General features: G+C 44.4%; 1 protein-coding gene across 1 annotated transcript; it reads left to right on the top strand.

The window, feature by feature from the left end:
• Nucleotides 1-1,813: 1,813 nt before the first annotated feature.
• Nucleotides 1,814-12,517, top strand: KLHL38 (kelch like family member 38). The gene is made up of 3 exons (XM_084621051.1): nt 1,814-3,315; nt 6,626-6,731; nt 10,472-12,517. Exons 1-3 carry the CDS (start codon nt 1,966-1,968, stop codon nt 10,756-10,758), a joined length of 1,743 nt encoding a protein of 580 aa, XP_084477177.1. The 5' UTR covers nt 1,814-1,965; the 3' UTR covers nt 10,759-12,517.
• Nucleotides 12,518-13,950: the final 1,433 nt, after the last annotated feature.

Raw genomic sequence — 13,950 nt, forward strand, 5'->3', positions numbered from 1 at the left:
CCTTTCACTGGTGTCTGTCTCGGTCTAACTGCATGCAGACATAAGGAATTTCTGACCACTGCACTCAATCCTACATATGGCTTCGCCATCAGAACATGAGAAGGAGTCTTGTTCTTCTGGACAGCCAACAAGCTAGTTTGACATTGTACGGGTAAAAAACAGCTTTAGGATACAATGCCCTCAAAAAAAAGGTGTGTGTGTGGGAGGGGGGAAACTAACAAGTGGTCACAGCAAGAGACTGGGAGTTAGGGCTCCTGGGTTACATTCCCAGTTCTGACACTGATTTGCTGTGTGAACTTCAGCAAGTCACTTCACCTCTCTGAGACTCAGTTTCCCCGTCTGGAATATTTACCTTCCTCAAGGAGTATTGTGCGGCTTAATTAATTAAGGTTTCTAAAGATAATGGAGGCCCCAGTGCGAAAGGTACTATAGAGCCGCTACATGTTACTTTCAGTGCTCTGTTAAGTACATGCAGCATCAGAATCAGAAACTTCTGAGACAGCAAACTTTGACAGTCCGAACTTCAGTTAGACAAGTCACCTGGACACTCACCTACATTCTGAGCAGGGAGAGATAACAGCTGCTTATCTCAGAGTTCTGGGTTATAGAAAATGGGTGGTTCGCTACAATGGGAGCATTAGAGCAAAACACCCAGTGCTACCGGCTTCTCCCGCACTCAGTCCCAAATCCCAGCAGATAGATTAGAGGGTCTTTCCCCTATTCCTTAAAATGAAAATATTGTCCCGTCAGAAACTCTTGATACCTCTGTTTTCCCCTCCTTCAGGATGAAAGTGCATACCTAGTGCTAGGCATTTCAGACTGTTTACAGGCTTCTAGAATTCCCAGGCACTTCAGGACAGGGCCTTCTGGTTGTTTCCAAATGGACAGCCAGAACTTTTATAAGTGTACCTTGGTTTCAGAGTCTATTTGTTATATGTAAACACTGGCCAGGAAAACACCCCTTGGGCATGCTCAGTAATGTTCAGCTCCTTGCAAAAGGCAAGGGGAAAGTCACATGTGATAACAGTGAGAAGTCCATATGTGACTATTCTTAGCCCTGGAATGTATACAACACCTCATTGCCTGGTGGTTCTTTCACAAAGCTCCGGAAAGCAGCGAAAGTGCCTTCAGAATAAACAAATCCAGAAATGACCCTCCATGAATCACTTACCAACAGAAAGAAACATCTTGAGGGTATATAGTTTTACTCATGTACAATACTAGCTATGGAAAATCTCAGCAGAGACTAAAGGACACAAAGTGAGTGAATACAGTGAAGGACAACATAAGGTAAACATTTCTACCATGTGATTTCACCGCAGATTGAGCAGTCAGATTGTCATGAAGATAGATAGCCATCTTATTGTTCTGCCTGGTACATTGTTTAGTCGTGTGTCTGATTAATATAAAAAACAACAACTAAGCAGAGTTAATAAATAACCATTTCAGTGCAGATCCCCAGTCTCTAGAGTTTAGTTTGCCCTTTGCAGAGTTTAGCTCTGCCAGATTTATATTCTTCAGTAATGACTAACTCTAAGGAAAAGAGACATAAGTTACTAAATTGCGAATACTTTAAAAATAGTGAAGAAAAATACTTTAAAAATAGTGAAGGCTAAGCACATTTATTAGACATGTTTAAAATGAACATACAATTTGCTCAGGGCTTTTCGCTTTAGCCCCAAGTCAGCAAGATAATTTTAGTGCTTATGCTTTGTGTCAGGCTAACAGAAGATTCCTACCTCACATCTGATACCTTTAAAAAACAAATAAGCAGATGCTGAGTGACCTCCTTTCCCACTGCACTTAACCACTGTTCTTATTTCTGTGCACAAACAGAGTTAGAATATTTAGAGTAACCATCAAAGTTCTGATCCCTGGCCCCTCTGGAGCTGAGCATTTCAATAAAAGCTGCTAAGAACTTGTTTTCCCTGCCAAGCCCAATATTCCTCTCTCACACATTTCGCTATGGAGGAAGAATCTGCAAAGGACCTTCTCTTCAAAGACCAGGACTTCTCCTCCGAACTATTGAGGCAGCTCAACGTTTTAAGGCAAAACGGGATGTTGACTGATGTTACTCTCTGCACTAGCGAGTTTGAAATCCCTTGCCACAGGAATGTGCTGGCTGCAAGCAGTCCTTACTTCAAGGCAATGTTCTGTAACAACTTTAAAGAGAGTTGCCAGGCAAAAGTCGACTTGAAAGGCATTGACTCCAATATTTTGTATCAGATTGTCCTTTATGTTTACACAGGAGAGATTCTTATAACACCCGAGAACGTCTTGTACCTAATGGAGGCCACTTCCATGTTACAGTACATTAAATTGTTCCAGGCCTGCTCCTTGTACCTCCAGGACCGGCTGACTCCTGAGAATTGCCTGAGCATGTTAAGGCTCTCTGAAATCTTGAACTGCCAGAATCTCAATAAGAAAGCCAAGGAGATGGCTCTCAAATACTTTCCTGAAGTAGCCTCTTCTGAAGACCTGAAGGAGCTTTGTGCACTGGAGTTGATCGATTACCTTGGGGACGATGAGCTCTGTGGTGAGGAGGAACAAGTGTTTGAGACACTGATGGTCTGGATCCGGCACGATCTCCAGGCACGACAGGGCTATATCCAAGATTTGTTCAAGAAGGTCCGACTTCAGTATGTCCACCCAACCTTCCTTTTCCACTTCATTGCCAATAATTCCCTCATTCAGTCGTCACCCGCTTGTAGAAGCATCCTGGAATCAGCGAGGAGACAGATGTTCTCATTATATAGCACTAGCACTCCTGACATCAAACCCATGTGGCACGTTCCTCGCAGATATTCGTACCAAGAGTTCCTCATAATCGTTGGTGGCAGGAAGGACAACCAGACGACAACCAGGGACGTCCTGCTGTATGACGAGAAGACCAACCAGTGGCTGAGCCTCGCCAAGCATCCTGTGCGCCTTTACAAAGCCTCTGCAGTGAGCTTGCATAGCAATATCTATGTGCTAGGAGGGATGCCCGTTAGCTGTGAGAAAAGTCCAGTCAGTGATAATGTTTATATTTTTTCCCTCAAGCTAAATCAGTGGAGATTAGTTGAACACATGCTGGTTCCACGCTATTCTCACAGGAGCATAGCCTATAAGAACTACATTTTCTCAATTGGAGGAATTGGAGAGAAACAGGAAATTCTGAATTCCATGGAGAGGTATGACAGCATTTATAACATCTGGGAGAACATGGCAAACATGCCCGTTGCTGTCCTTCACCCTGCCGTTGCAGCTAAAGACCAAAGAATTTATCTCTTTGGAGGGGAAGACATTATGCAAAACCCTGTCCGTCTAATACAGGTAATTGTCACTCCGGCTCATCTTATGTGCATTTCCTCCAGGGTATTCAGTGACTGACACCCAAGCCCAGCTAGTGAAATCAAAGCCCAATATAGAACTGAATTTGCAATGAGTCTCATGTAGTCGAAGGCAAGATACACATGCTAAGTTGCAAATGCTCATTCAGGGTAGTCCAGTATGTAGGAAATGCTGTTCAAATGCTTTTATATTTCCACAAGTAGCCTTTATTATTGTTAAGGCCCAAACCCTGAGGCCCTTCTGAGGTTTTACTCAGTCCTTTCTCAGGCAGATTCCCACTGGTTTCAATGAGAGTTTGCCTGATTGAGTAAAACTGAGTAAAGATCTCAGGGTCGGCTCTATGTGATGTTAGTGCTTGTGAAAGGTGTCATATTGACAGTCTTGCAAACTGATGCCCACTCAGGCCCTGACTCCAGGAACTTAACCACATGGCTAACTTTATATGTGAGTATTCCCATTGAAGTCAGTGCTCACTATTAGGCGTGTGCTTAAGTTCCTGGCTGAATCTGGGTCTCAGTCCTTTGTCTCTCCTCGGACAGTAACAGCAAAGACACTAGTTGTGATGGTGGTTACTGTGATATGGATTCCTATTCACTAGAACCAGGATTGAAACTGCTATTTCATCTCACACAAGCCAGTGGTTCCCAATGGCCCATGCACTCCCTACTGAGGGTCTGTGGTTTCCAGTTGGTCACTTAACACTGGCTCTCCACCTCACTGCCAGCTGTAAAACTGTTTTAAAAGGAGGCAAAAATACATTAAATACTTTCATATTTAATGTGTTAGTCACGTGTTAATATTGTTTTTCCTGGCAAGTGTAACCACCTGGTCAGTGTGTTTTTTGGGTCCCTCAATGTGCCCAGTCCACAGAGGATATGAGTCTGTTACAGCTCTCAGAGAGAGCCTAGCTGTTTAGCTCAAGCTGTAAAGACTTACGCTTTTAATTCTGCAGGTGCCTGGTTCAACCCATAGTGTCAACCAAGGTGGTAGAGGTTGCCTAGTGAGGGCTTGTCCAAGATTTAAACCATCATAGAATATCAGGGTTGGAAGGGATCTCAGGAGGTCATCTAGTCCAACCCCCTGCTCAAAGCAGGGCCAATCCCCAACTAAATCATCCCAGACAGGGCTTTGTCGAGCCTGACCTTAAAAACCTCAAAGGAAGGAGATTCCACCACCTCCCTAGGTAATGCATTCCAGTGCTTCACCACCCTCCTAGTGAAAATTTTTTTCCTGATATCCAACCTAAACCTCCCTCACTGCAACTTGAGACCATTACTCTTTGTTCTGTCATCTGCTACCACTGAGAACAGTCTAGAGCCATCCTCTTTGGAACCCTCTTTCAGGTAGTTGAAAGCAGCTATCCTATCCCCCCTCATTCTTCTCTTCTGCAGACTAAACAATCCCAGTTACCTCAGCCTCTCCTCATAAGTCATGTGTTCCAGTCCCCTAATCATTTTTGTTGCCCTCCGCTGGACACTTTCCTATTTTTCCACATCCTTCTTGTAGAGTGGGGCCCAAAACTGGACACAGTACTCCAGATGAGGCCTCACCAATGTTGAATAGAGAGGAACGATCACGTCCCTCGATCTGCTGGCAATGCCCCTACTTATACAGCCCAAAATGCCATTAGCCTTCTTGGCAACAAGGGCACACTGTTGACTCATATCCAGCTTCTCGTCCACTGTACCCCTAGGTCCTTTTCTGCAGAACTGCTACCTATCCATTCGGTCCCTAGTCTTAGCAGTGCATGGGATTCTTCCGTTCTAAGTGCAGGACTCTGCACTTGTCTTTGTTGAACCTCATCAGATTTCTTTTGGCCCAATCTTCTAATTTGTCAAGGTCCCTCTGTATCCTGTCCCTATGCTCCAGCATATCTACCACTCCTCCCAGTTTAGTGTCATCTGCAAACTTGCTGAGGGTGGATCTCAGATGCTCAGAGGAAGAGATTCCTCTACTCACAGGAAGCATGTATCCCACTGTATGTGTCCCTCTCAGATCCTCTGTGGGTCAGGCACAGAGTCTGTTACAGCTTTCAGCTACAGATCCTGGTTCTTTAATCCTAGAGGTCCCTGGTTCAATCCCTGTTGATCAAGACGGCAACAGCACATAATCAACTCTGTACTTACCACAGGGATGTAATTCAATTATCAGTGGAAGTTAGATGCAGGTGGGAGATGTCCCGAGACAATCACTTAGTAGATGTGGTTGACACATTTGACACTCCAAACATAGGCCTCTGAACAGCCAGCTTCTGGCAATAACTCTCAGTCACTAACAACAAGAGCCACATTTGAACAGAAAGAAAAGGAGTACTTGTGGCACCTTAGAGACTAACCAATTTATTTGAGCATGAGCTTTCGTGAGCTACAGCTCACTTGAAGTGAGCTGTAGCTCACGAAAGCTCATGCTCAAATAAATTGGTTAGTCTCTAAGGTGCCACAAGTACTCCTTTTCTTTTTGCGAATACAGACTAACACGGCTGTTACCCTGAAACCTGACATTTGAACAGATGACATAGAGATGAATGAGTCATGTTGGATGAAGGTTCACTTACTGAGCAGATGAGTCTAACAAATATTTATTAAGGCACAACTCAGCAAATAGTGATCAATTACTCACAAGTGGGAAGCTTATCCGAATGATCTCATCACAGTCGCCTCCAACACTGAACAATACAACTTCAACCTCCCTTTGTTAAACAAAATTTATAATTTTGTTATATTTTCTTATACATATGTATTAGTTTCTCATTTTCATGTTAACTCTCCTCCCACATCAGTATGGGTTCAAACCGTTAGTTCAAACCAGTTTGTTCTAGTTTTTTTAGTTACTTGAGTTTTCTTGTTTTTCCAGCATGATACTCTGTGGTTTCTTATACATACACAGTTCTACTTATGCTTAGGCTGTTACGTGTTATCAGAACAGACTCTTAAAATCCACAGCAGGCTTCTGTCAGGCCTAAATGTGGCTTGGCTCCCAACAGGTCAAGGTTCCATTATCAATTCTCTGTGCTAAGCTGGCCCACACCAATCAGAGATGTGAATACAACGGCTGGGTCAATTGGATGGCTGTCATCAGATCTATGTGCAACTAGGACTGAATTTTTTTCAGAGGGGACAGATTAGCAAATAATTTGTGGGGAAATGTTCTCCATTTTTCAGCAGCTCAATGCAGTACATAGTTTTCGTGCATGTTAACGAATCAACAAACAAGCAAGTAGCCATTTCTGTAGGTGTGATTGTCTGCTGAAATGCTGCATAATTTACAGTGTGTATCTTTATGTACTTTTCAGGTTTACCACATATCCAGGAACATGTGGTTTAGAATGGAGACCAGAATGGTGAAGAATGTTTGTGCACCAGCAGTACTGATTGGAGACCGTATCATCATTGTTGGAGGTAAGCAGTTATACTAGGTCATTCATGTCAGCTGCACAAGACTAACTCCCATGGAATTTGACATACTTACTTACCAACGGTTTCTTTACATCTTTAATACATTCTGAGGCAATCAACTTGCTGAGGCAATTTCCTTTATGTGAAGGGATAGTAAAATGAGGCAATGTTGTCACTTACCTTTGCGGCCCACACGGGATGAAGGGGGACAAACAACGCCCCCTACTGCCCATGTGCAGTGTACTATACCATTGGTCACAGCAGGCTTGCGGGCTGCTACCATCTCCCCTCCCAGATGGGAGGTCAGCAGGCAGAGAGAGGTAGCTAATATCCAGAGCCTGAACTCTAACTCCCCATGCAACAGAGAAAGCCAGCCTATGTGGGAAGTAATCTCCATCTGGTAAAGGGCTAATGCAGATTAATTCTCTTCTAGAGCAGTGGTTCTCAAAGCCGGTCCACTGCTGGCCGCCCTTCCCACAGCCCCCATTGGCCTAGCGGTGGGAGTTAGGCCAGTGGGAGCCGCGATTGGCCTAACCTGCAGATGCGGCAGGTAAACAAACCAGTCCGGCCCGGCAGGGGCTGTCCCTGAACAAGTGGCGGACCGGCTTTGAGAACCACTGTTCTAGAGTAAGGAGGGAACCAGCCCAGGAACCTGATATGAGAGCATCACAGTTCCTTCCATGTTTTGGTCCTGAGCTGATGCATCTGTGTACTGCTTCTCAGGGGGAAGTGAGAATTTAGCTCCATGGTGTTTTACAGAAAAAAACTGATTTTGCCACATTTGCTCTTGTTGAGAAGCAGCACTGCACTTCACTCCATGGGTTTCAGTGGGACTGCTTGTGGAGCAGAGTGCTATTCATGTCTACAGTAGGGGCTTGACTACATGGGGACAGCCAAGAGAATTAATCTGATTGAACTAAATGCGTGAATTTACAGTGGTTTAGTTAAACTGCATTAAAACCCTGCATGAACACCCGCATTCAGAATTAAAGTGGCCTTGATTCAGTATCGCTTAATTCACCATAAACAAAACCACATTAAGGCCACATTAATTCTGAATGAGGGTATTCACCAGGGTTTTAATGCATATTAATTAATTCACTTTAAATTAACACATTTAGTTAATTCAGATTAACATTTCAGGATCTCCCCTGTAGGCAAGCTCGATGACTCCTTTATCAGTCGAGGAATACCAGTATACTAGTGCTCCTACTATGGCACAGCTATACTAGCAAAGTTGCACTCTGGGCCAGTACAGTAAAACCAGCCGCCATGAGCGAAATAGGATATCACTGTAAAAACGCTGTTTTGCCAGTATAACTGCATCTATTCTAAGAGCTTCTGCCAGCTCAGCTACACCGGTCACAAATCACACCCTCACCCACCCAGAGAAAGTTAAGGGGTGACTTTATCACAGTTCATAAGTACCTACCCAGGGAACAAATATTTGATAATGGGCTCTTCAGTTTGGCAGAGAAACATATAAACACAATCCAATGAATGGAAGTTGAAGCTAGACCAATTCAGACTGCGAATAAGGTACACAGTCAGAGTAATTAACCATTGGAACAATTTACCAATGATGGATTCTCCATCACTGACCATTTTAAAATCAAGATTGGATGTTTTTCTAAAAGATCTGCTCTAGGAATTATTTTGGGGACGTTCTATGGCCTGTGTTATACAACTCAGACTACATATCACACTGTTCCTTTCTGACCTTGGAATCTATGAATAACTATGCCAGCAGAAGTTTGTAGGCTAAGCATGGCCTAACGGACTTGTCCAAGATCAAACAGAAAGTTCGGCATGGAGCAGGGATTTGAACCAAGGACTCCCAAGTCGGCACTCTAACCACTAGACCAGACTTCCCTTCCTTGAAGCTATTGGGACTATTCACAAAGAAAGCTACTACTCAAAGGAGGGGGAAGACTCCTGAGCCTGAGTAAACCCTTCAGGATTAGGTCCCAGGGGAAGCAAAGTATATCAGACCACAGCAAAGAAGTAGGTGAAAAGGATTTTCAACTCTTACCTTCAAATGTATTTATCTGATACGCTTGTGTGGACCCAAGTATTCTGCTGATGAGCTTAAGGCCTAAACTGTGTTTAAAAATTATTTATTTAACAAAACCCACAAAAATCCAAGTTAACGTTAAACATATTCCATTCTTCTTTAAAGCAGAGAGATTTACGGCAGATAAGCTGTCATTTACCAGCAATTACACCAATCGATTGGCCCAATTTTTCTGGTTTAGCAACAGCTGAAATTACAAAACAAAACAATGTTTTTTTAAAAACAGCATTCACCACATTTCAAGGTTTTCTTGAAAAACAACTCAGAATGAAAGAAGGGAGAACATGTTGGCTGAACAACAAGAGTCTTGGGGCTTGTCTACATGGCGTGTTAGTCCTCACAAGAGGGATGCAAATTTTAGTGCACCCCAGTGTGTTGTGCACTAATTGGCCTTCATGGAACCTGCTGGCATACACTAAAAATCCCCTGCTGCATGTTACTGTAGTGCTGTTTGAAACAGTATTTCATTAACATGCACTAGAGAACTTTTCATGTACGCCAGCAAGGCCCACAAGGCCCTGGCAGTGTACACCATGCTAGGGCACACTAGAATTTACACCTCTCTAGCATAGACTAGTGCACCTCATAGACAAGCCCCCTTTTTTGTTAGAAGCCTACATTTTTCCCTTGCCCACCACTTTTAACTTCTATTGGCAATATCTACTAGTGGGCCCTGGATCAGGCTTTGAGACAGAATTAGGGGTAGGCTTCAGGTTCTGATCCAATAAGGCCAAAAGCTCATGAGACCAGCTCCAAATATCTGGAAACTTGTGAGATGAGCTGCTCTTGCAAAATCTGGGCCACACTGAGCTGGAACTGGAAAACAGATTTCTTGCAGTGCTACATCTGACCCAAAACCAAAGCTGTTAGAGGTGTGGTCAGATCCAGGGATCTGAGTTGGAATACAATCCCCACACCTGCCTCTCGAAATTCCAAAATGCTCATACCTGAGCTGCTGGTTTTGGGCTATCTCTAAATTTTGAGTAACACTAAAGGCAATTAGACAAAGCTGTCAGAAAAAGATTTTAGGACTTTTCATCACTTCAGGTGCCTGTTCTAGGGAGGCAAACCTCTCCCCTCCTCATGCGAGGGAATGATCTGCTGGGAAGTCCACAAGTGAAAAGTTATGATGTTTCCACTCCTGTATGAATTAATCATTAATACAGGGCACAGTATGGCTCTCAGAACGGGGAGACATGGCCTTATTTTGCCATTGATGCCAATGGGAGTTGTCTGTATATTTCTGAGACCAGCACGGGGGTGAAAGTTCATATGTCCAGCTAGCAGAAATACACTGGGGTTTGAAAAATAGAGGCAGAAAACTGGAAGCACAAACTGTGCTTGACAGAACTACAGTCTGATCTGGTACAGCTAATCCTACATTCTATCTGCATATATCAGGGGATTTTATAGCATTCCCAAGTGCTCAGATACTGTGATGAAAGGAGAACTTGGATAGCTAGACATACATCATGAATGTGACATATTAGCACTCCCCTGGTAAATTAGATGTGCCTAGTGAGGCCCACAGTCCTGCAAAATTAACAAACCATATAATTACGAGATTGATAAGGGTCTTGAAGACGAGCAGGAAATATGTTGTTATCCCTTCTGTTGGATTTAGATTTTAACTACCACTCACCTCTTCCATTCCCTGATTTGTGTCTAGGGTACACCCGGAGAATAATCGCCTACGATACTAAGGCCAACAAGTTTGTTAAGTGTGCAGACATGAAGGACAGACGGATGCATCACGGGGCTGCTGTGATAAAAAACAAGCTATATGTAACCGGGGGGCGCTGTCTCACTGCAGACAATACAATCCAAGACTCTGATTCATTGGACTGCTATGATCCTGAGACTGACACATGGACTTTGAAGGGGAAACTCCCACACAAACTCTTTGACCATGGATGCCTTGCTCTTCTGTGTGTCCACTATTCCAACCTCCTGTAAAGGAATCTTGTGTTACTCTGGCCCAAAGGGCCAAAATTGCTGGGTACGATGTATATGGAAAGTACTAGCAACTGCCCCAATCCTCTGCCAGTGAAGCAACCAAAGGAGGCAGTCATCTCCAGGGTGCTGTGTGCAAAAGGTCCTGAATTCTCAGATATATATGTGCATACTGCTGCAAAATGGGATGTAATTTGGTGTAAAATACCAGAGTACATACTATATTGCCCAATGGCCCCACCCTGAGGTCCTTACTCAGATTTTACTCAAGCAATTGGAGTAAAAACTGGGCAAGAGCCTCAGGATTTCACGGAATATAACGTGTTTTGGAAGACAGATAGAAATGCTGAAGTCTCAGAGGAAACATGTCACAACAAAGTTGCTAATGTATTTATACCACTGCCCTCTACTTGACAGAAATAGGACTCCTCAACAGTGTATTATAGCCCAGGATACTAAGATAATTTCTCTTTTAGTTCAGGTGGCAGGGGCTTTAGGAATAGGAGGATTTGAGTTCTATGCCCCCCGACTCACCACAAAGTTCTGAGTAGCCATGTGGTGCTACATAGCCATGGATTTGCTACAGTATTCATCTAGTAACAGGGAAAACCTTTCTGCCATCAGTTAATGCTAAAACAAGGGCTTTTAAAAATGAACAGGTTATATAGGAAGGTAGGGAAGAAATTAGTCTATATTTAATGTTCCACATCACAAGCTAGAGAGGAACAAAACCCCAATCCTTGACTTTGAACCCTTTCAAGTGTTGGTGAGATGGAGATTTGAATCCCCAGAGCTGACCACTGTCCTGGTGACTGGAGGAAAGTGGGTCAAGGTCTCTCTAAGATTTTTCTCGTCTATCTCCTCCCTTAAGGAACAAGAGAAGGGTTGCCAACCCTCCAGGACTGGCCTGGAATCTCCTGGAATCAGCACTGATCTCCTGGTAACTATTGAAAGCAATCCAGGAGATTTTAATCGGATATTTTTTAAAAATGAGATGATGTCATGTTGGGGAAAAATATCTCCCGGAATAGCCTCAGTCAGAGTTGGCAACCCTAGAAGAGAGGAAGGAAATGAAGAGAGGGGTACAGGAAGCCCAAAAGTCATATACTTCTTTCTTCTTTTTGGAGAGGAGAAGGGAAAGCTTCCAGTCCTCTCTCTATATCAGGGTTTACAATGAAGTCAGACATAGAGGTTGGCTATGAAGCTGCTAAACATGGGAACTCCTGTAAAGCTGGAAAAACAGGGGTAACACAATGAGGACAGTGGATCCAGAAGAGAAGATATATATGCAGGGAGCAAGAAATAAACCACTACTGTCCTCCCCTTTCAAAAACTAAAACTAAAACAACACAACCCTGCTGGGAAACAGATGACAGAAAACCAGTAACAGAAAAGAAAACTTTCCAAAAGGAGCAAACTTTCACTCCATCATTTGGTTAAACAGTTCAATTGCTGGTGGCATCTTGTGGGGATTTGCCACTGAGTTTACATTTTTGAAGGGACAGAATTACCATCTGATAGCGAAGATGTCCTGGACTCTCAGACCAGTCACCACAGACTGTTGAGACAGTGAGGGGTTTTCATGGCAGTTGGTGATCAGCATCTAGGGAATGGACGTCCAAAACGTAACACTGTTCTCATTGTATCAAAGCCTTTACAGGAGTGCAGACAAGTATGAGGAACTGATGGGCTAATGGAAAGTAGTTGAGTCAGAGGGGGAAATTACATTTCAAGTGTCTAGTTTTAATGCTACAACAGAGAATTGTTCCCTATAAAGCAAACTGTGATGGGATTTTGCTACTTGTGGTTTTTGCCAGCTCTTTTCTTCTAGGAATCTGAGGAAACCTACAAAAGAGGAAATGGAGATGAATACAGGCTCCACCCTTCAGCTCCTAAACTTTCCACCAAGGGCCTGCCAAGTCCACATTTTCCCCCTGGAATTAGGCTACTTGTGAATGCCAGTTGCGGTATTTTTTGAGCAGTCAGGGGTTGTGGAATTTCCAAAATACTGCATCCCACAACTGCTCAAAAAATATCACAACTGGCATTCAAAACACAAGTAGCCCATGTACCCCCGGTCCTCCCTTCATGTTCCGGATGCCGAGCTCTCTCCACACCCTGATTGGTCCCTCCTCTGCATCTGCAGCTGATGGATCCCACCCGCCCTAGCCTGCCCTGCCAGGTAAGCAGAGCTGCCATGCGCCTCTCAGCCAGGTCGCCTGCCCCACTGCAGGGCCTCAGAGCCTGGCCAGGAGGGGTGACAAGCCCAGGCCCTGGCTCCCTGCCCTGGGAAAAGAGAGAGGCCCGGAGGCAGGTGCTGACTGACAGGCTGGCGCTGCGTCCCGGGCCTGTGCCACTCACCCTGCCACCGTGACATAGAGTGCAACACTGCCCCCAACCTCGAGTGTGAGACCACAGCACCCCCTATATACCCCTACCAGTATGCACCCCCTATATACCCCTACCAGTATGCACACACACTCATCCCGCAGCCCCCCAAATACCCCTCCCAGTACACTGTCCAGCACCTCCATATACCCCCTCCAGCACTCCCCATATACCCCTTCCAGTACACACACCCCCATCCCACACACCCCAAATACTCCCTCCCAGTACACACCCACTGCTCCAGCACCCCCCAGTACTGCCTCCCAGTACACACCCACCCCTCCAGTACCCCCCAATACTCCATCCCAGTACACTCACACTCCTCCAGCACCTCCAAATACCCCCTCCCACACCCCCCAATACTCCCTCCCAGTAAACACACACCCCTCCAGCATCCCCCAGTACTCCTCCCCAGTACACACGCACCCCTCCAGCACCTCCAAATACCCCCTCCAACACTTCCCAAATACCCTCTTGCAGTACATACACACACCCCCAGCACCTACCAGTGTTGGGGGTTTGATTTTGAATTTGATTGCCATCTTGATTGCTTTGTTGCTTATGTGGACGAACCCCTACTGGGGCTTGTAGCTTTTTTTTTTTAAATCAAATCTGTACTAGGTAACTAATGAAAGCTTTCGCTTGTTATTTGATGTATAGACCAATGTGTTCATAAAAAAAAACAACCTTTGTTTCAATCAATATATTGGGTTACTTTTGGGCTAGTTTTTAAGTGATTTGGGGCTATTAATGCAGAAGAAATCTGGCAACCCTTTTCTCTACTGTCTTACAACATGTGCAGTCGTC

The sequence above is a fragment of the Lepidochelys olivacea genome, assembly GCF_965140295.1.
Source record: "Lepidochelys olivacea isolate rLepOli2 genome assembly, chromosome: 2".
NCBI classification, from domain to species: domain Eukaryota; kingdom Metazoa; phylum Chordata; order Testudines; family Cheloniidae; genus Lepidochelys; species Lepidochelys olivacea.

What these genes read in the sequence shown, in the direction of transcription:
- KLHL38 (XM_084621051.1), top strand. Translation starts at nt 1,966, where the DNA reads ATGGAGGAAGAATCTGCAAAGGACCTTCTCTTCAAAGACCAGGACTTC. An exon ending in ACCCTGTCCGTCTAATACAG is followed by an intron (nt 3,316 to 6,625) that starts GTAATTGTCACT and finishes TGTACTTTTCAG; the next exon opens with GTTTACCACATATCCAGGAA. An exon ending in CCGTATCATCATTGTTGGAG is followed by an intron (nt 6,732 to 10,471) that starts GTAAGCAGTTAT and finishes ATTTGTGTCTAG; the next exon opens with GGTACACCCGGAGAATAATC.